Raw genomic sequence first — 22276 nt, 5'->3', positions numbered from 1 at the left:
ACATTTTTAGAAAAAGTAAATCATAGCATTATAGACAATAGGATTATTCCTGGAAAAAAGTCATTAGTTTAGAATTTCAGTATTTTGAAATTTAGTGATTTTTTATAATATTTTTTAAATTGGAGGATAATTGCTTTACAATATTGTGTTAGTTTGTGCTATCCAAAAATGTGAATCAGTCATGTGTATACATATATACCTCCTTTATATAGGCGCTTTTATTTCTACAGTGCCTACTCTTCATGCCTCCCTCCTATGTACCCACTCACTCATCCATTCATCCATCCAACAAACATTTTTCAGGACATTGTTACATCCTGGGGATGTATCAGTGGTGACGTAGTCCCTGCCCTTGAGGAGTACATGGACCAGTGGGGGATGCTATCCAAGTAAACAAGCCATTAGGATGCAGAGTGATCAATCCTTCGTGCTGGAGGAAGGTGCCAGGTGCCATGGGAACACTGAGGATGGGCAGCCAGCCCTGTCATGATGAGTTAGGAGGGCCAGCCTGGGGAGGCGATATCTGTCTGTGATAAGGCTTTAGGGAAGACATCGTCCAAGGAAAGGAAAGAGAATGATCTGGTTGATCAGCTTCTTTAACTGAAATCAACAATAGAAGTCTTTTTCAAAATTTTTAATTGGAGGATTGTTGTTGTTCAGTCCCTAAGTCATGTCTGACTCTCTGTGACCCCATGGACTGCAGTATGCCAAGCTTCCCGGTCCTCCATCTCCTGGAGTTTGCTCAAAGTCATGTCCATTGAGTCGGTGATGCTATCTAACCATCTTATCCTCTGTCACCCCCTTCTCCTTTTGCTTTCAATCTTTCCTAGCCTCAGGGGCTTTTCCAATGAGTTGGTGCTTCATATCAGGTGGCCATTAATTAATTGCTTTATAATGTTGTATTGGTTTCTGCTGTACAGCAACATGAATCAGCCATAAGTATGCATATGTCCCCTCCTTCTTGACTCTCCCTCCCACCCTCCACTCCATCCCAGCCCTCAAGGTTGTCACAGAGCACTGCCAGAGGGGGAAAAAAAGAAATCTGTACAAGGCAACTCTGTTTTTGCCATAGGTTTCTGTTTCACAGCTTCTTGGGGAAAGGACTGATGTAGCTGGGGCTCTGGTTAGCAGTCATGGCTAGCTTGTGGTGTGACCTGTTTCCACCATGATGAGAGACCCTGACCCCCATCCGGGCCTGTGACCGTCACACTGTGTGGCCCGGGTGGTGTTTTCTACATTGACTTGCCCTGTTTCCCTGGTTTTGGTGGTGTCTCTTCTTCTCCTTCAAGGCTAAGTTTAGCGTCTCTGTGGCATTGTGTCCACACCCTGACATCCAAGCCTGGAGGAGGCTGACTGTTGCTCCATCCCCAGTGGCACAGGAAATTGAGAAGGGAGGCCGGCTCCCTGCATTTTTCTGGTTGTCGAGGGCGGCAGCTCCGTGCTGTATCATCACCAAGATCAAGGGAACGGAATACTAGTCCAGCCTTAATTTAACTTACAGTTCCTTCCAATTTCACGTCAGCAGGTCCTTTTGGAGCTGGAAGTAATGGGCCATATCATGCCTTGGAGCCCGAGCGATGACTTATGTGGATGTCACCCACTGGCTTTTTATGGAAATGATTAATAAATCAGTAATTCTATCTGCAGTGATGTTGTTGTGTTTATAAATATTTAATTTACCTTCAGGTGCCCACATTTTCTCCATCTTTGCCTTAAACTCTGCTGACACGGCTCGTCTTTCTGAAGTGCTCTTCGGTAGATTATCAGAAGTAGGAAAGGTTAACCCCCCACCCCACGCCCTCTCTTTCTCTCTCTCTTTCTGTCTCACCGTCTCTGTCTCTGTACTATGGCTTTCTCTTTCCTTTTTTTAATTTTTGTGTGATTTGGCTCGGCGCTCGGGGCTCATGCTGAGAGAAGGCAATGCTCCTTGTGACAATGATGAAAGGTTACTCCAGTTTCAGAGGGAGACCGACTAAACTTTCCAGTTCTGACCTTGCACGAGTGGAGACCTGTTGTTGGCGTGTGTTTTCTCCTGCTTCAAATTAATGACATTTAGAAGCTGGAACAATGTCTGATGTTTTCCTTCCACAGAGAGGTATCTTTGTCCTTGCCACCAACTCATCTTTTGAAACCTGGTGCTTTGATTATTACAGTATGGCAGGTTGAATGGAAAGGTCTTTTAAAAAAATCAAAATAGAAACGCAGTCCAAGTTGAGTATTTCTCCACTGGAGATGAGGTTCCAACCTCACAAAAGAGGATGGCAGCTGGGAAAACAGCAATAAATAAAATAAAATAAAATAAAATCATCCTTCTTACCTCTCAGGATCCGAAGTGAGCTAATTGTTGTTATTATCTTTTTATTCTTCTGTTTCAGGAAATTGCAGCTTATTTAATAACATTTGAGAAACACGAAGAATGGCTAACCACCTCCCCTAAGACAAGGTAATGTCCCAGATTTCATGGGTTTTTGAATATGTGCAGTAAACGTATTGATTTTCATTGATTACTGTGTTTGGTTAGTTCATTCACGAGCAAGTTCAGAATGCTGTGTTGTGCCTGAGAGCTTGTGACACTGAGGTCTCATTCATTGGCTCAAGATCGTGATAGTGAATGCGGTCAGATGGATTAAAACCAGTGCAGCTGCCATCATGCAAGTTGGAAATTTTAACCTGCTGGCTTAAAGCTGGATCCTTCAGCTGGGTGCTTGGAAAGGCTTGGCAGGCAGGACTGTCAGGGGAAGTTTATTTGGGGAAAGTGCTACCGATGTTCTCTATAAACGTCCTTTCAAAAACAGAAACTACCTTAACTGTTCACTTTCATCTCAACACGTTTCACAAACTGAAAGTCCAGTTTTTCTGGATGGTGTTAAGATCTCCCCAATCAGAAAGGCATGGCTGTTTGCAATTTATTATTTAGTCCACGTCTGTGAACCTGCCGACTGCCACGGACACCAAACTCATCTCACCACCTGGGAACAGAGGGAATTGGCAAGGACTCAGCTGACTTGTGTTCTGTCAGTGCGAGTGATATCATTTTGTGAAGAATGGGGACGCTGGGATTTAGGGTTGATTTTAAAGGCAGCCTCTTCTCCTTCCCAGCTCTCAGTTTTTCATTTTTGGTATGTTCCATCCTAGAGCTTTGGAAAAACACAGCCACTCTCTTCCAATTGCCACAGGTTTTCTATTAGTGGTGATGGGCCCAGATGTTTAACAGCTTGAGTGGTATTAGCCGGAGCACAGCTTACAGGATAACCGGGCTGTGGGTTTGAACCTGAGAGGTGGAAAGCCCAGTCTGTTTCCTTTGGCCAGAAGCGCCAAATTCCCTGTTTGTTAACTGGGAGACCAGGAAAGGGGTGGGGGTGCGCCCTCTGCCCACTTGGCCATCCGCTTGACCTGTTTGTCCTTTCTGAGCCACGGAAGAAAGATATTCACTCAATTTAGAAGGTTCTTTAAAATATTTCTTCATGACATTTAGGTTTTTACTGGTTAGCATCCATTAGATGGGGCTTCCCAGGTGGCCTACTGGCAAAGAACCTGCCTGCCAATGCAGAAGGTGTAAGAGATGCGGGTTTGATCCTCGGGTCAGGAAGATCTCCTGGAGGAGGGCATGGCAACTCACTCCAGTATTCTTGCCTGGGGAATCCCATGGACAGAGGAGCCTGGGAGGCTACAGTCCATAGGATCACAAAGAGTCAGAGATGACTGAAGTGACTTAGCACACACACATCCATTAGATGAAGACAAAAATTTCCATTTTGAAAGAGTGTATCAGAGGATATTGAGGAAAGGGAGGTGAGTTCCTGAGATTTGCATCCCTAGGTGGGGCAGAGGTTGACTCTGATCTTTTTGCCTGTCATCCTGAACCCCTCTGTAGGATCTCTTCAACTTCTTAGCCTTCTGGGGCCATGGTTTCCTTTGCTATAAAGTCAAATGGTTTGTATCCATCAGCTTTTGATGTGATAATGCCTTGTAAGAAACAGTCTCCAAACTAAGTAACTTATAACAATAAATGTTTATTTCCTGCTCATGGGTCTGTGGGTTGGCTTTGGTTTTGAGTTATGTTCAGGACCACTCGATGTGTCTTCTTTTTGTAGGACCTAGGCCTAGAAGCCTCCCCCACCCCCTGCTGCCCACCCTCACTTCCCTGTCTGGGACATCTGGTTCTCATGGAGAATGGCAGGGGCTTAAAAGCCAAGGCAGTCCATGTAGGCACAGTGAAGCCCCCTGGATGTGGCATCATAGTCACATGAGTGCATGTGTGCTAAGTCACTTGAGCCATGATTGACTCTCTGTGGCCCCAGTGGACTGTAGCCCTCCAGGCTTCTGTATCCATGGGATTGTCCAGGCAAGAATACTGGAGTGGGTTGCCGTGCCCTCCTCCAGGGGATCTTCCCGACCCAGGGATCAAACCCACGTCTCTTATGTCTCCTGCACTGGCAGGTAGATTCTTTACCACTAGTGCCACCTGGGAAGCCCATCATATGTCACACCTGCTTGCAAATCCATTAGCCAAAGCAATTACTGTGGCCAAGCCCAGAAAGAATGAGGCCAAGAAGGACATTCTTTGCTAGAGGGTGGTCAGAGTGGGGGCAGGGAGAGCGAATGTGATGCCCATCGACTGTCTGTGAGCACAGCTGTGTCCTGTACTGTGGAGAGCCTGGCCCACTCATCTCTCCTTTCTTTGGAGTCACCTTCTTACAGGGCAGTGATTTCCAAACCTAATCAGGGATCAGAATCAGCTGGGGGGCTTGCTCCAGTAACATGTTGGATGCCACCCCCGGTTTCTGATTCAGGATGTCCGGGTTGGGCCTGATCCTCTGTATATCTAATGAGCCCCAGGTGATGGGGTGCAGGCCGGGGAACCCACTTTGAGAACCGCTGCTCTAGTTTCTCTGGGCAGGAGGAAGTCTGTCTGATTTCCACCTTGGCACCATTTCCCGACTCCCCACTGTGGTCCTCATCTCAAGCAGCCTCCAGGCTCTCCACACACCCTTCATTCCTCAGCCAAACACCTCTTGAATCTAAGTGGAAGGAAAGAGCTTCTCTTTAGCCAGAGAGCGAGGTTCTCTGTCACGCATCCTGGGCTAGACATCTGATTTTAGATGTGCGGACGCGAGTCCTGCTTCAGTCGCTCCCTGACAGCACGACAGGGTGGGGATCCTGCCTCGTGTTTCAGCCTGAATTCGGGTTTCTGTTGAGAAGTGAATGTCACTCATAGTCGTGCCTGACTCACTTGACTTTGGGGGAGTATAAATAGAGCCAAGAGCCTTCCTGTCTCGAGGCACAAGGTGGGCGCCTGGCGGCAGAGAAGGGATAAGGGTTTTGATATTGACATATCCAAGTCTGAGCCTTGGCCCCGTCACTCAGTACCTTTGTGACTTTAACAGAGTTGTTTCAGCCCCTTTCAAAGCTCCATTTTTTCTTCTTCATACATGAGACAGAGGCCAACGTTGATTGTGTCTTCATTGGGTCACGACGAGCATTGAATGAGATAGTATTGGTGATCTTGCTTTGCATGCTATGAGGGTCTGTGCCCAAGCAGGTCTGTTTGCAAGGGGCTGTCCCCAGGCTTCCTGTTGGCCTTGATTTTGGGACGTACTTGCCACCATCTCTCCGGGCTTTGGAAGGATGAGTTTCTTTTCTGAAAGCAGAGGGTAAAGATAGAATGATTCCTATTAGTATTATAACATCCAGTCCGTGTTTACACTTGAAAGCTTCTTGTCCCAGGAGGCGGAAAAGTTGCTGTGGTTGTTCAAGGACCTTCCTAAATTAGTTGTTGGGTTGAGTTTGGATCTCCCCACACCCCTCCCTTCTCTTGTATTGAAATTAATTGGTGCAGTTAACTGCTGAGTTCATGCAAACCGGCCTCCTGGTATTAAGGAATTAATGACACCAATACTCTGCTGAATGAGGAGGCAATACAACTTCTGTTTGCCGCTACCGCCGCCACTGCTAATTTCATTTCAGAAAATTAATAAAAATGAATTGCACCACTGACATTTATAGAGTTTCCTAATAAAATGATACATTGTTTGTGTGGAGGAATCCCTATTAAATTAATTGTCGTAATCAGTTCACATATAGATGTTGGTATAGGAGCTGCAGAGGGACCAACTCGTCGTCTCCCTGGCTGGCTGATGGCTGGGGGTTATAAATAGAGCCCTTGCTCAGATCCTGCCCTAATTACAGCGAAGGTCCCGGGAGCCCCGCTCACCTGTTTAATAATGAGGTGTGCTGCAGGAGGCTCCCAGGGCTGGGGGCCCCTGGGGCGGCTTTGTCACCACAACAGGGCTGCATGCAGATTGTTGAAGCAGCCCCATATTGTATTATCAGCAACTGGGACCTTCTGAAAGTGGTAGCTTGAAAAATCACCCTTCAGGATGTCTTTATTTGGCACTTCCTGTGTGCTCAGCACTATAATAATACCACTGGGAGACCCCAGGAGACTCCACACTCCCCACCATGCCAGATGAATTTAGAATCTTAGAATGGAGAGATTCCACCCCTCCATCTAGCATGTTCTTCCAGCTCCTCCTTCTGGCCTTGATTCGGTGTCATTCTCTCCATGAGGTCTTCCATGAACACATGCTTTAAAAATCACACCCTTCCCATCCAGCAGGAATTTCTTTCCTCTGTTCCTGTGTTCTGTTTCTCTAGAGTGCCCTTCACTACCTGAGACATGGTGTAGTTTCCCTGTTTATTTAATTCACTTATTCACCACCTGACCTCCTTTCCCTCCAAAAGTCCCACAAGGAGAAGGATTTCCGGTCTGGCTTGTTCAAGGAGTCTCTCCAGTGCCTGCAGCACTGCTGGACACATAGTGGGTGCTCCGTGAATATTTGTGAAATGAATGAGAGTGAGTCTGAAGGTTGTGGAGGGAGAGATCTGGTTTTATTTCACTTTATTTTTGTTTTGTATAGATTTCCTAGTGCTGTGCTCTGGGGCACTTCCATGATGGGCTTTTAAGTCTCTTCAGCAGCTCTGCCAGACATGAGATGCAGAAAGGGTGTATTATCTGTCTAAGATGGCACAGCCAAATGTGAGAGCTAGAATTTGAACCCAGGATTATCTTACAGCAAAGCCTACAATCTTAGCTTTGAGGCTACACTTCCGCTGCTGTGGGGTGTGAAGGTGGCCCCTCAAATGGTCCCACTACTTTTTTCTACCTCCCGTCTCATTGATTCTGAACCACCTGGGAGACCCAGCCTTCCTCTGCTGGTGAGCTTGGCTCTGGGTTCCTGTGCTGACCTCTGGAGTTGATCTAGCCTCTGAGTTGCAGGCAGTGTGGAGGAGCACGTGCTGCCCCACAGGGCAGAGAGCAGAGCCCAGCAGAGCCCAGGCAGGCGGGCTGCAAAATTTAGCAAGCCCAATAATGTATTTCTCCTCCCCTGGGAAACATGCAACCTTTCTTGGAAGTCGGGGACACATGAAGCTCAAAATGGAATTGAAAACACTTCCTTCCCAGGGATCTTGTCTGTATTTGTTTGGAGGCTGGAAAATGCTATTAATTATCTAATTAATTAGATTTATGTAGATAGCACCTTAACACTGAAACACTAAAGGTCTAATAATAGAATTTTTCTATAATGAACACTGAATGCTTCTTGGTCAATAAGCAATAAAAGAGCTAAGTAGAAGGAGGGGTCCGGAGGGAAAGGAGAAGAAAAGTGAGACCTGAGTTTCAAGAAGACCCAAGGGACTCAGCGGGAGATCCACCCTCGTCTCTGGGCTCTCAGGACCCCACAGGTCCATTGCATATTCCACCCTGGGTCTTTCCTATGCTGATAGTGAGACCAAGTCTTGGGTCTTCTGCTCTTTCCTCCAAAGTTCTCCCTCCCAGGACTCTTAAGAACTACAGGGTTTGACTATTGACCCTCTGTGGACCTTCCCCAAGCCTGAACTCTCTCCTGGACACCTGGCTGTCATAGTATCATCTCAAACTCATCATCTTCCTTCTTCCTCTTGCCCTCGCTCTGGCTCTGTTTCTGCTCTCTGATTTCCCTTGCTCTCAGAAGAGCCACCTCATCTTAAAGGCTCCAGGGCTTACTGCTTGCCCTCCTCCATGGCTTTGTCTTCCTCCCCTGGATGGAATTAGTCACTGGTTCTGCCAGTGTTTCAGACTATAATTCACATGCTTACTTTCCTCTGTCTCTGTGGCCTGGCCCTGGCCATCTGCATCAGTCTTGGGTAACTGAACAGCTCCAACCACATCCCTCTCCAGGCTGGACTTCCTCCCCCTGGTTTCCCTAAGACACTCCTTTCTGCATCATTGTTCTTGAAAACCTATGGGTGGAGTCCAGTGCTGGGTTCAGGGTCCTAGTGCATTTCCTCCATCTCCCTTTCTCATTCATTTTCTCTGACTCCCCACCACAAAGCACCCACTGCAGTTAGGACGCTGCTACTGCTCTCCAGACACACCTTCTGTGTCCCCTGCTTTGGCTTTTGCTCGGCCACTGATCTCCCCTCCAATACCCCATGTCCAGCCCAATCTGCCCATCTTTTGGCTTTGAGGTCTTCCTGGAGCCCCCCAGGCACACCAGCTCTAGGGGAGTCTCTTTGCTATCAGCTTCTGTAGCCCAGGTTCTTTGTCATCAATTTTTGACAATTGAGTGATCACAAATGTGGAAGCCTTGCCCCCACGCAGGGGGACAGCGTGCTCCCCATGGGCAGGGCCACCTCTGTTGTCTCTGAAGGGCTTGTGCACAGAGGAGCAGGAGCTTTGATGGGGGGTGTGCCTGGTGGTGTGCAGGCTTGTGGGCGAGCAGGCTGGCACCTGTGCGGACCAGCAGAGGGGCTGGGCTGTGGGACCAGGTGTGGGCAGAGTGCTCCACCCAGAAATCCAGTCTCATTAAGTACCAGATGAGTCCCTGGGCAGGTGGGCTGCTTTGGCCAGGACCTCTGTAAGTGGCACAGGAGAGTGACCTTTTTGGCCACCTCTAGGGCATCTGCTCCTTGGGGCAGTTCTAGGACTTTCTTGAGGAAGCCCCTATTCCTAGGAAGTGACTAGAATGGAGCTGCACAGATCACGTGGAGATCCCATCTGAGGGATTAAAACGTTCCCAGAACTAAAAAGAAGTGGAGTTCAGATACAGACAGCAACGTGGATGAACTCTGAGGACATTCTGATAGGTAAAATAAACCAGCCACAAGAGGGTGAATACTGCCTGATCCCACTTACAGGCGATGCTGAGAGCTGTGAGATTCATGGAGGCAGTGAGTAGAATGGTTGTTGCCAGCGGCTGTGTTGGGGGACAAGAAGTTAGTGTTTGATGGGACGGAATTCAGTCTGGGAGGATGAAAAAGTTCTCTGCGTGGATGGTGGTGCAGGCCGCACGACAGTGTGAATTTATCAGTACTTAATGCCACTGAACTGTGCACTTATAAAAGGAAAATTTTATGTTATGTATATTTTATAACAATTAAAAGAAAAAGATTCCCTGAGCTGCCTCTGTAGCTGTGTCCAGCCAGGCAGAGTGGGGAGTTGAGGATTGGTCGTGTGTGTGTGTGTGTGTGTGTGTGTGTGTGTGTGTAGCAGGTATTATGGAGGAACAGAGTTTGGGAGGTCTGCTCTATACATAGATCATTTCCGGGACTCTGTCCTACAAAAGAAGAAATAAACCAAGTCGGCCACGGTTTCAATGTGGTGACCTTTGCATTCTGCTGAACTGGGGAACCTGCTATCAAATTAGCATAACGATGTGTCATGTTACATCCATTCCAGCATTTCCTAACACACTGAGCAAATTCCTGACAAAGTCCAAAGTCTTATCATTAACCAAAGAACAAAAGTAGCAGTGGGTGGCGGCTGCTGGCTCAGGACTCTTCAGGATCCTCAGTGCCCCTGGCCTCCTGGAGGGCATGTGCCTTGGGGGCCCCAGTAGTTGGGATAAGTTTCTGAATGAGGTAGGGAAGAAGCTGTGACCTGGATCCTGATGAAATGCCTGGTGTCTCGACGGTATCAAAGTGGGACTGCCCCAGATTTTGGTGCATTTCCCAGAATCACAGGATGCAGAGCATCAAAGCCAGAGGAGATGGGGAGGCCACTGATCCCCCTCAGTGCCCAGGAAGGGGGCCGAGGCAGGCGTCCTGGCTGCCCAGAACCCTGGTCCCTGGTGCCCTTGGGAGCAGACCAGGGCTTCCTTCCGGTTTCTCGCTGCAAAGCCTTAAGTGGCTGCCCTTTTTGCGAGTGGGCATGGGGCGTTTGTCACACTACAGGGTTCGTGTGTCCTCTTGTGTCCTGACAACTTTCACCTTCCTTCTTACTTCCTGGAGCCAGGAGTGCAAGTCCAGGATGTGCATCCTGGGAGGGAGCAGAGTGGGGGAGTGGGTGTGTGTGTCTCGTGTCTCACTGGGTTAGGCAGCTGCCGGCTTCTGACTCCAGCCTCTGCTTTCTTTTACTCTTTTTATTTTTAATCTCAAATACACGGGCATATGAAGCTTCCCTGGTGGCTCAGTGGTAAAGAATCCACCTGCAATGCAGGAGACCTGGGTTCAGTCTCTGGGTTGGGAAGATACCCTGGCGGAGGGCATGGCAACCCACTCTGGTATTCTTGCCTGGAGAATCCCATGGACAGAGGAGCATAGTGGGCTACAGTGCATGGGGTCGCAGAGTCAGACACGACTGAAGTGACTTAGCACACATGCATGTAGTTTAATCAATCAAATGATCCGAAAAGCCTTGTAAGAAGTAGCCGTCCTCTGCTCTACAGCTCAATCCCACTTCCCAGGAATGCCCACTTCTTTTCGTTCTGATATTTACCTCCTGACTTTTCAGTGTTTGTTCTGCTCTTTCTTGATTTGTCAGTTTCAGATGTTATCTTCTGACTTCCCTGTTTGCTGAAGGAGAGTTTGTCCTCTCACGCCGCTTCTCGTCAGTGGGCTCATCAGTGGGGGCAGCCAGCTTCCGGGGGGTTTAGAGTCTGCATCTCTAGATGCTGGTGTCTGGAGAGGTCTTTCAGGTTCTCCAGGAAAGGATCTCTCCGCAGGTGCCTGGTGGTTTGGGCTTGGCTGCTAGGAGTCTGGGAACCAGGCAGGAAGGGCGCTTGCAATTTCACCACCAAGTCATGAATTCTCCTGGTTTACATCTGTGTTGCCTGCCTCTCCTCTGCTGTCTCAAGTCTGGGGTCTTTCAGGGTCCCTTTGTGCAAGAAGAAATGTGTCTCCAGTGGGGGCAGAGGCCAGGTGGGGTACATGGGGCCCTAGGAGGGTCTATCTGTTCCCTGCACAGATCTTCCTCTTCCTCCCTTCCCGAGTCTTTGCTTCTCCAGTACTCGATGCTTCCAGTGCACGGGTCTTTCTGGGGCTCTGAACGCAAACTGACTTGTTTTTCCTGGTGGCCCCTAGATGGTAGGTAGGGTTTGCTGCTTCTACTCCACGGTGTTGGCTATCCACACCCGCTCTGTCCTTGTGGGTTTACACCGTGGTCATCCCTCTGCTGTCACTGGATCAGAGGTGCAATGCTGTCTTCATGTCAAGAAACCCTGTCTTCCTGGCTGACCACCGCTCAGCCCTTCTGATGGAGAGCTGTGTGTGCATGCTAAGTTGCTTCAGTCATGTCTGATTCTTTGTGACCCTATGGACTGAAGCCTGCCAGGCTCCTCTGTCCATGGGATTCCCCAGGCAAGAATACTGGAGTGGGTTGCCATTCCCTCCTCCAGGGGATCTTCCCGACCCAGGGATCAACCTGGGGTCTCTTATGTCTTTTGCATTGGCAGGCAGGTCTTCACCACTAGCGCCACCTCTGTTTTTTCTCTCTCCTCTTCTTAGGCTCACTCTGTTTTTCTTGCTGTCTCACTGTCTTGCTTTTTCTCTTTCTCTTGTTTTAGTCTGTAAAAAGAAATGCCTCACAATGTAGTTTTCAGATTTCTAAATGCACAGCCACTCAGGACCCAGGAAACCCTGTCCCTGGGATGTGTAGACTTCTTGGGTGCAGGGAGGTGGCCCCAAAGCCAGTCTCTCAAACAACAGTATGCTCACTTCAATGCAGCAACCCTGGCTCAGAGCCATTCCTGGTGTTGGTGCAAGGTGCATGGCCTCTCCCTGTGTGGAATTTTGTGAGTCCTGGGGGGCTTCTGGGGCCGTCCAGTATGCCATGCATGTCACCTGATAGTGAACCTTGATGCCTTTTGTGTCTACCTGGCTATGAAGGTGTCTTCCATGATTGGCCTAGTCTCCAGGCAGGGTGCTTCTCATATGGGCTGCAGGGCTTCACAGGTGACCCTACTGCCAATGTGGGAGATGTAAGAGATATGGATTCAATCCCCGGGTCTCAAGATCTACTGGAGAAGGGCATGGCAGCCAACTCCAGTATTTTTGCCCGGAGAATTCCATGGACAGAAGAGCCTGGCTGGCTATGGTCCAAAGGGTCTCAAAGAGTTGAACATGACTAAAGCAACTTAGCACTCATGCCCATGATGCAAATTGGGGTACAGACACCCTGCCAGAGACTGCTCACCCCAGGGACACCTGCTGGCATCTCTAAGCAGAGCAATCTGGCAGTAAAGACTATTTCTGAGAATGAAGTAGCACAAATGCATAGGCGTTTACCTACCCTGCCAGAGAGTCCATCCACTGGAATCTCGCTTTCTTTCTGGGGCCTACCAGTTTATTATCATCTTCACTTTCTTCTCCCGAATCTGGAAAATTAGGATTGTCTCGTGTTTCTGTTACTGATCTGGATTGGTGTCTGATATTTGCCCTGGGTCAGTTCTGATCTAATAAATCAATGTTGGTTGCGGGGAGAGGGAGTGCCTGTGGGGTCGGGAGGCTGGAAGTCGTATTCTCAGAACAGATCACTTCTGCACTTCATCATTTTCTGTGTGATGAGTAATTCTCAAATCAGCTGGAGATTCTCCCACTTTTCTCACTCTGGCTAAGAGGTAGTACTATCTTTGCTATTCTTAGATTGTCTAGTCTTTTATTGTGGGGTTTAAAAAATTCAAAATCAGCAAAAACAAAGGAAGGATATCTTTCTTAGTTCTCCAACTCGACTGTGTATCCTGCTTTGCACATGAGTATTTGTATGGTGTGTGTTTATACACATACACACATGTACACATGCACAATACAGACATGTGCACAGACACACATGTACACAGAAGCACACACACACACATGCACAGTCATGCATGGAAATATACAACATAACACACATGTATGGACGTGTATACGTATGCACACACAACACTCATATACACGTTCAGAAATACACAGTACACACACGCACACTTATACATATATACCTAAGTACACAACATATACAAATACACAACACCTCACACATGCATACACAACACATACTTGGCCACTTGAGTTGTGTTTTTCTTTTGTGCCTTCCAGTTTTATTGAGATATAATCAACACACAGCACTGTATGTGTTTAAGGCATATGGCATAAGGTTTGATTTACATAGTTCATGAAGTGACTGTCACAGTAACTTTAGTGAACCTCCTTCATCTCAAGTAGATACAAAATTAAAGAAACAGAAAAAAGTTTTCCTTGTGACGATAACTCAGGATTTACTCTCTTAACAACTTTTGTGTATAACATAGAGCAGTGCTAATTATGGAGAAGGCAACGGCACCCACTCCATACTCTTGCCTGGAAAATCCCATGCACGGAGGAGCCTGGTAGGCTGCAGAGGTTGCGAAGAGTCGGACACGACTGAGCATCTTCACTTCCACTTTTCACTTTCATGCATTGGAGAAGGAAATGGCAACCCACTCCAGTGTTCTTGCCTGGAGGATCCCAGGGACGGGGGAGCCTAGTGGGCTGCCGTCTATGGGGTCGCACAGAGTCGGACACGACTGAAGCGACTTAGCAGCAGCAGCAGTGCTAATTATATTTATCATATACTTTACATGTCTAGCACTTATTGTATTTAATAACTGGACGTTTGTACTTTTTGACCACCTTCATCTAATTCCCCCCTGTGCCCAACTCCCCACCTCTGGTAACCATGAGTTGAACCTCATTTCTCATGAGTTCGTTTGTTTGCTTTTGAAGTAGAATCAGCCTGCAGCACTGTGTTAGTAGCTCTGCTCCTGCAGCACTGAGTTAGTTCCTGTTTCATAGCATTGTGATCCCGTATTTCTATACGTTTTGCGCTGATCACCAGTGTCTAGTACTGTACGTCACCATCAGATCAGATCAGGTCAGATCAGTCGCTCAGTCGTGTCCGACTCTTTGCGACCCCATGAATCGCAGCACGCCATACGGAGATATTAAATAATTATTGACTATATTCCCCACACTGTCCATTTCATGGCCGTCTTGTGGGAGAAAAAAATTTCTGGGAAAAATTTTCATCTTTTTATTCAATGATTTAATAAGATGGACCATGGGAACATTTTGGGTGGAGGAAAATTTCTCCTAGGAGAGAGGAATTCTTCTCTCCTGGCAACCTGACCTCATCCGGGATGGATGGAACTTAGGGTTGACTGAGCTGTTTAATTTGAGGTGACTCCAGGGGGCAGAGGGGAGCCTGAGGCTGGGATAGTTGCTTGCTGGGCAAGGGCTTCTGGCTGTGCCAAGGGCAGGGGACTGGACAAGGTGCTTCCTGACTGGCTGCTTTGTGAGTCCCATCACTGCCCTAACCAGGTCTGTGGGAATTTGGGATCATGTTTTTTATTTTTATTTTTTTTTGAGAAATCTTCAGGAACAGGAACTTTCTGACTGTGGTGGAACTGGATTTGTACATAGAAGGGCAGATGGCACTTAGGCTGAGGTGTCAGGGAGACCAGAGCCCTGCCAGGCATTTGGGAAAGCTGGAGAAGAAGACAGTGAAATTAGGAAATCACAAAACGTGTCCAGCAATGGAGAAGCAAGAGCAGAGGAGACAGGTCACCCTATCCTGGCGCTTGGCCTACACAGGGATATGTGCTATTTCCACATGTGTTCACACACACACAGACCCACACACCCACATACACACATGTGATCTCCTACCTCTGTGTCACAGGCTCTCAATAATTAATTCTGTCCACCCACTCCGGGAGATGCTGCCCCTGGATCTGGGGGTTGACGGTGCTCTCTTTGCAGGTCCATCGTCTTCTCCCGTGGGGTTGCATGTGAACCTTTTACTCCTGAATCCAGCTGTCACCTCTCATGCTGTTGGTCTGCTCTGTTCATCTGTTTCTTCAGTGGACGCTTTCTGGTTGCTCATGGTGTGCCAGGTGCCATGCTGGGCTTTGGGGATGGAGTCGCGAATGAGACAGATGGTTTACACCCATGGCGATGCTGCAAGGGTGCAGTGAGAGGCTGCCTCTCCAGCAGGCAGGGTGGGGGGACGGTCAGACTGCCTTCCTGAGGGGCTGAGCTTTGGATGGAGACTTGAAGGATGGGTATGTGTGTGTGTGTGTGCGTATGTGTGTGTGCGTGTATGTGTGTGTGCTGGGTGGGATGATGGGGGCAGAAGGCAAGCATGTTTTTCCTGGCCGTGCTGGAGGAGTCTGTACAGATCTGAGGTGGGAAGGTGCCAGGAGAGTGTGGGAGTAGACAGAAGGTCCTTGCAGCCTAGGTAGTGAAGCTGGGGAGAAGCAGGTGGGGGTGAGGTTAGGGAGAGGCATGGAGACCAAGCTCAGGGTTCAGGGACAGCGCTGGACAGTGAGGACCCCCATGGGGCAGTTAAATGAGCAGTTGTGATGATAGCCTCGTCCTGGGCACCCTGGAGGTAGAGAATGAACTGGAAGGAGAGAAACAGGAGGGTGCCTGCACTGGCGTCTGTGGATGCGCATTTTAATGATGAGAAGACTGAGTCTCCATCTAGTGGAAAGTATCAGTGTCCTGTTGCTACAGGGACAGACCTTCTGAGTTTGGAGAGTCAGAAGAGCTCTCAGTGAGCCAGGCTCCATGATGAGCTGGGTGTTCAGTGACTCAAAGCTGTGGTTCTCCCTAATTTCAACTGCTCAGCGTTTAGCTGACGTCACCTCCCACCTGTCCCTCTGTCCCTTGTACTCTGTTCCCCTCTCCACCCATCCTCCTCACACCAGGGTCCTGTTTGAGGCCGCGGGGGAGGACAGGACCTCCAGGGCGAGGGGATCTGTGGCTGGATTGGCTTCACATCACAGTCCATCCACACATGTGTGAAAAAAATATTGATGATGGTGATGGTGACAGGCGGATGCACAAGAGAACCACTCTTTTGAAATAATCGCCAAACTTTGAGGTTTTTTTTCTGGCTGTGGTACAGCATTCCAAGGTGAGAATTCTTCCTCTTGGAGAAAAATTCCACCCGTAGCCCCCTATTATCCCACTGGGGTATGTCTGGAATTACCCATAGTCATGCCATTTCTCTGGTGTTTAATTTCCTTACCCAGTGCCAGAGGGTCTGCAGGGGTATGGCAGAGTTTTGCAGTTTATTAATTTTGCATTAAATAATTAATAGTAAAGTTAATTGATGAATTATTCAATTTTTCAGGTAAAATGGGATGATAAATATTCATAACTTATTTTATTAAGGGAATTTCCATTTCCTATGTCATTAAATCTAGATTAACAAAGGCTGACTTTAAAAGAAGATCGAAAACAATTGTGCTTTGGAATTAATTTACGAAGTTAAGGTCATTGCTTTGTGAGTTTACCTCCTGCCAGAGTGTTAGGGCCTCATCTTTACAGAGGAGTATCTGAATTCTCAGGAGTAACATGGCCATCAGTTTAGGAGAATTCCACGAGTCTGCCGGGGTTTTCTTCTGCATTCCCAGTTCACGACATTGGGTACTGGGGCACTGAGATGGGTGTAGTGAGGCAGGTGAGCGGAGAGAGCAGGTCTGGGGTCCTTTCCTGGGAGCGTCTGGCTGTGGCTTTAAGCTGTTCGTTGTTTGTTCAAGAGCTACAACAGGATTTAAGAGGAGCCCAAACCAAAGCTGATGAGGGTACACAGCCTGGTGAAAGAATGCTAAATGCACATGTTTCAGAGTCAATTTCAGCATAACTTTGGGTTTTATCCTGGAGTTTTAGGAGGTGCTTGTTTTCCTAATGGTAAATGCTCGCAGCCAAGGGTTAACTACAGCTTCAATTTTTATTTGCATTTTCTAGCTATCCAGTTTCTTTTATGTTATGTTAATTTGTCAAACTGCTTCGAGCGCAGACCACACACTGGTACTGAAGGTTTCTGCGTACCTCATAGGCTGTTGATCACTCGCAAAGCCCCTTCAAATCTGGGCCGTTAATCCTCATACGTGCTAGTGCTCAGTCGCTTCAGTCTTGTCTGACTCTTTGCGACCCTCATGGACTGCAGCCCGCCAGGCTCCTCTGTCCATGGCATTTTCCTGGCAAGAATACTGGAGTGGGTTGCCATGCCTTCCTCCAGGGTATCTTCTTTTTTTTTTTTTTTTAAATAAGAATTTTCGCTCGCAGCGCCACCCGCTGACCCTCCGGAGCAAACCTGCACAGCAAGGGGCAGCTGAAGCTCCCGAGGCGGGGCCAAGGGGGCTGAGGCGGGCAGGTGGGCAGCCGGTGGCCGCAACACTGGACCGCCGCCCGCGCCCGGCCTCCGAAACCTCTCGATCCGGCCGGGCGCTGGGGCTGCGGGAAGCTAGGCCCTCCCTCCAGGGGATCTTCAACAGCCCTGCAAAATGGGCAAATCTTGGGTAGAGAGAGAGAGCAAGAGAGAGCCAGAGGGAAAGAGTCATGTATTAAATGAAGCTCTTCTTTCTCCCACCCAGCCGTCTAGCCACTTCCCTAAACTCAAGGAAACTGAGTCTTAGAGTTTATGTGACCCACCCAAGGTCACTCAGCTAATCAGCCCCATGGAAGTTGGACCAGAGCCCAGGTCTTTCTGACTCACAGTTGAGGTTTTTTCCCCCAACTTCAGTATCTTTAGTGCTTGAAAATAATTTTTTAACCACCCGGAATAGTGGGACGTTTGGGAGTATTTATAACCCCGTGGAACAGTTTTCTCTGCACCGTCAAGTGTTCATTATAATTTTCCAGCGAGACTTCTGCTCTGAAGAAGTTGATCCTATGGTAAGCCTTCCTTTCAGAGGGGAGCATTTGATGCTGCATCTCATGAACCTACTCCTAAAATTATCCCTAATTGGCTTGGAAAGTGGCTTCCAACAGGCAGCTGGCTTAGTATCTTGACTTTCTGGTTGTGACTCAGGGAGGTGCCTGGGTTCGATCTGGTTTGTGATAGTGGTCTTGTTAACTCTGAGGGCGAGATGATATCGCGAAGGTGCAGACTGAAGTGCTGTCTCAGGGGAGGTGGCGTGGAAACTACCAGGGGCAGCCTGTCTCATCAGGGATGGTGACTGGCAGGTGGGGCCAGGAGAGGGGGCGTTGACATGCAATTCCAGTGTGCCTAGCATCATTCTGCCAGTCCCTCTTGAGTGCCTGCTGCATGCATGGGTTGTACTGGGCACCGTGCAGTTACAAAGGCGGTGGAAAACATGGCCCCTAATCCAATCGGCGAGACAAGTCACACGTGTCTTAGATAACTAGTGTGATTCCCAGAGAGTGCATGGGAGCACCTGGTGTGTGTGTGTGTGTGTGTGTGTTTATGTGTATGTGTGTGTACTCATGTACTTGCTCCCCCCACACAGAGCTATAGGAAGAATGCAAAATGGGGCCAAGATCAATTGGATTCTATTGATTTCATTGGGAAAAACAGCACAGCAACATTTGTAAGGGTGAATTTCAATCAGAAAACCGTGAGTTTGGGTGGGGGAATGGTGCGCCCTGATGGCAGACAGAAGACTCAACACTTGGACGTTTCCTGCCCTGGAATCATGGAAGGAGCGGTTAATTGATTGTCTTGGCATAAATGATTGTAAGGCTCTAGAGGGCCCCCAGGTGCCCCATGATGGGTCCATCCTAGAAGGGAGGGAGGTCCCTGGACATCTTCATTTGTGCCCAGTGTGTGTGGAGCCTGGATGAGCCTGGGTGGGGAGGCACAGCTGCTCTTGATGCCAAAGAGCTGTCCTCAACACAGACATACCACATTTGATGGCATGCTTAGGTGGGCACAGGGAGGTTGAGGTTGGAGGACCTTCCCAAGTGGGGAGTCAGACCCCGTCTGTCTGAGTGGAAAGCCTGTTTGTTCTTCTGACTCATAAGGCTTGTGGGACCATGAGCAGAACCATTTACAGGGTCACCCTTATGGGTCTTGGAGATTGTGCTGATTTTTCCCATACTTGAGAACAGTGGTTCTCAACAGGGTGTGACTCTGGCACACCCCTCCCCCTCTCTGCCCAGGACATTTGACAATGTCTGGGGACATTTCTGGTGGGAGGGAGGAAGCTTGCTACTGGCAGCCAGCAGGTAGAGGTCACTGATGCTGGTAAACATCCTGTGATGCTCAGGACAGCCCCTCACATGAATCATCCAGCCCCAAGTGTCAGCAGTGCTGAGTCTGAGACTCCTGGGGTCAGTTTAGAGACTGCATGCTGAAGTGCATGGTGGTCGTGAGCCAAATTGGATCTGAAACCCAGTTCTGCCACTTATTAGCAGCCTGTTTCGTCATCTGTATAATGAGAATTATAATAGGGAAACTCCTGTTGTGGCTGAAGTGTGTGGAGCACTTGTTGTTGTGCGAAGTCATGTCCAACTCTTTGCGACCCCATGGATTGCAGCACTCCAGGCTTCCCTGTCCTTCACTATCTCCTGTAGTTTGCTCAAATTCATGTCTACTGAGTCGGTAATGCCATCCAACCATCTCATCCTCTGTCGTCCCCTTCTCCTCCTGCCTTCAACCTTTCCCACCTCAGGGTCTTTTCCAATGAGTCAGTTCTTCACATCAGGTGGCCAAAGTACTGGAGCTTCAGCTTCAGCATCAGTCCTTCCAATGAATATTCAGGGTTAGTTTTCTTTAAGATTGACTGATTTGATCTCCCTGAAGTCCAGGGGACTCTCAAGAGTCTTTTCCAGCACCACAGTTCGAAAGTATCAATTCTTTGGTGCTCAGCCTTCTTTATGGTCCATCCATACATGACTACTTGAAACACCATGGCTTTGACTATATAGGCCTTTGTCTTCAAAGTGATGTCTCTGCTTTTTAATATCTTGTCCAGGTTTGTCATAGCTTTCTTTCAAAGGAGCAGGCATCTTTTAATTTCATGGCTGCAGTCACCATCCACAGTGATTTTGGAGCCCAAGAAAATAAAATCTGTCAATGTTTTTTCACTTTTTCCACTTCTGTTTGCCGTGAAGTGATGACATGTTATTGGTGTTTTTATTATGACTCTCTCACCAGAACCCAGATGGCCCTGGACTCTGCACACACACAGCCAATTGTTCCCTGCTTCTATTTATGTGGTTGTGCAGGGTGATGGCTCGAAGTCTCATGTCCTTCTCAGCTTTAAAAATGATCCTTGGATAAACACATTTCAGAGAGAAGGGGGAGAGAGAACTATGGGGGTTCATGTCACAACACTTAGCAGAGAAGAGCATTTAAATGGATGGTTATCATCAGAGTCAGAAGTTGCATGGGCCAAGCTCAGAGCCCAGACTCATGTCTGCGTGCTGAAAGAGTTTACTCATCACTGTGTTAATTATCTATTGCTGTATCACAATTTACCTAGAAACTTAGTGTCTTAAAGTAACAAATATTTATCATTTCACCATTTCTGTGGGTTGGGAACTTAGGACAGCTCTGCCTCAGAGTGTCTCAAGGGGCCACAGCCAAGGTGTCTTCCAGGGCTGCAGACCCATCTGGAGACTCGAGTGAGGTGGGACCCACTTCTAAGCTCATGTGTGTGGTTCTGGACGATTTGGTTCCTCCTGCCTGATGGCCAGAGATCACCTGTGCTCCTTGCCACATGACGTCTCCAACATGGCAGCTTCAGCATAACCATTTAGGGAGAGAGCGTGGGGGTCTCTTTGGGACCTGACCTCACAAGTCAGATTTTTTATTGCTTCTGCTGGAATCTGTTTCTAAGAAGTGAGCTACGGGGTCCAACTCACACAGAGGGGAGGGAATCATATAAGGGCATGGATTCCAGGGGGCAGGGGTCACTGATCTTTAAGATCGACTGATTTGATCTCCCTGAAGTCCAGGGGACTCTCAAGAGTCTTTTCCAGCACCACAGTTCGAAAGTGTCAATTCTTTGGTGCTCAGCCTTCTTTATGGTCCATCCATACATGACTACTTGAAACACCATGGCTTTGACTATATAGGCCTTTGTGACATAGGACTGATGAGAAGGGCCAGGGGCATCTGGAGAGCTAGTCATGGCATTCACACTCACCTTCTGTGTGACCTTGACAAAGCACTTTTCCTCTCTGGGACTCAGTTACCTTCTCCTTAATATGGCTGAGTTGGATTCTGGGATGGCAAGTGTGGGTGACCCATCAGTGCTCAGGGCAGGCATCCCTGTCACAGATCACGCCACCACTTTCCCAAAGCCTTTAGAAGCCTTCCTAAACAGCACTTGTTTCAGACGGCCACTCCTAGCTGTGTTGACTCCATTTGCCATCTCTGAGTGACCTCTAAAGGGACAGTCTATGGTTATGGCAGCTCAGACCAACAAGATGTTACAGCAGAAAAGGGCGGGTGGACCATCCTCCTGCTGGCCCGAGAGAGAAAGCTGCCAGCTTAGTGCTTGTGGATCCCAGCTGGCTCTGCTCTTGCTCTGCTAGCCCAGCCCTTCCTCCTACCACACACCCAGACTCCAGAGGGGCTGGTTTGGAGAGGACACTGGCTGAGGAGCTGTGGGGTCTGAAGCCCAGCATGGGGTTGGCCTGATCTGGCCTTGGCATTTGTGGGTGGGCCAAGGAATCTGTCTGGTTCCTCGTGGGAGCAGATTTGGGCCTGCGGAAAGGGAACCCAGGTCATTTTGGAAATGAGCTTGAGGCAGCCTTCATTCTTGCATTCAATTTATCAGACTTTGGAGTGATTTATTCTGTTACTTCCCCGGGTCATGTTCCTGGGCTCGAGGTGTTGGCTTAATTTGCTTCTGAGATCTTGATACTACCCGTTCATTGCTCCTAGGAGCTGCTGGGGGCATTCTGTTAACAAGGAGCAGAGTCCATTTTCTGGACCAAGTAACCGTTTATCCCAATGCATTAGAATTTTCAGCCCCCCTCCCCTCGTTTCTGCTTTTCTAAAAGTTTCTTTTCCTGAAGGGCTGGAATATTCAAAGGCAGTTTAATAGACATCGATTTGCAATGATTTTTAGCCACTGTGCTTCAGGAGAGTTGAGAAGCCAATAATTAATCCTTTCAACAGCTCGTCCCTTTTGTTTTAAAATGATCTAATAGCTGAATTGCTCTAGCAGGCTGGGCCAGCGTGACCCAGTTCGGCTCCTTGCCTTCTGCTGCTTCATTCAAATTCGTCCGCTAT

General features: G+C 48.3%; 1 protein-coding gene across 4 annotated transcripts in view; it reads left to right on the top strand.

Annotated features, from left to right (window-relative positions):
- Positions 1-22276, top strand: part of CAMTA1 (calmodulin binding transcription activator 1) — a 992196-nt gene that overhangs the window by 306010 nt on the left and 663910 nt on the right. For all 4 annotated transcript variants that reach the window (XM_061382858.1, XM_061382860.1, XM_061382864.1 and 1 more), the window contains one exon: positions 2376-2443. In XM_061382858.1, the coding sequence (XP_061238842.1) occupies positions 2376-2443 (68 nt within the window). The remainder of the gene's footprint in view (positions 1-2375; positions 2444-22276) is intronic.

Source organism: Bos javanicus, chromosome 16, assembly GCF_032452875.1.
Source record: "Bos javanicus breed banteng chromosome 16, ARS-OSU_banteng_1.0, whole genome shotgun sequence".
Lineage (NCBI taxonomy): Eukaryota > Metazoa > Chordata > Mammalia > Artiodactyla > Bovidae > Bos > Bos javanicus.
Note: the sequence above shows the minus strand (reverse complement) of the source record. Positions and strands in the feature narration are given on the sequence as shown.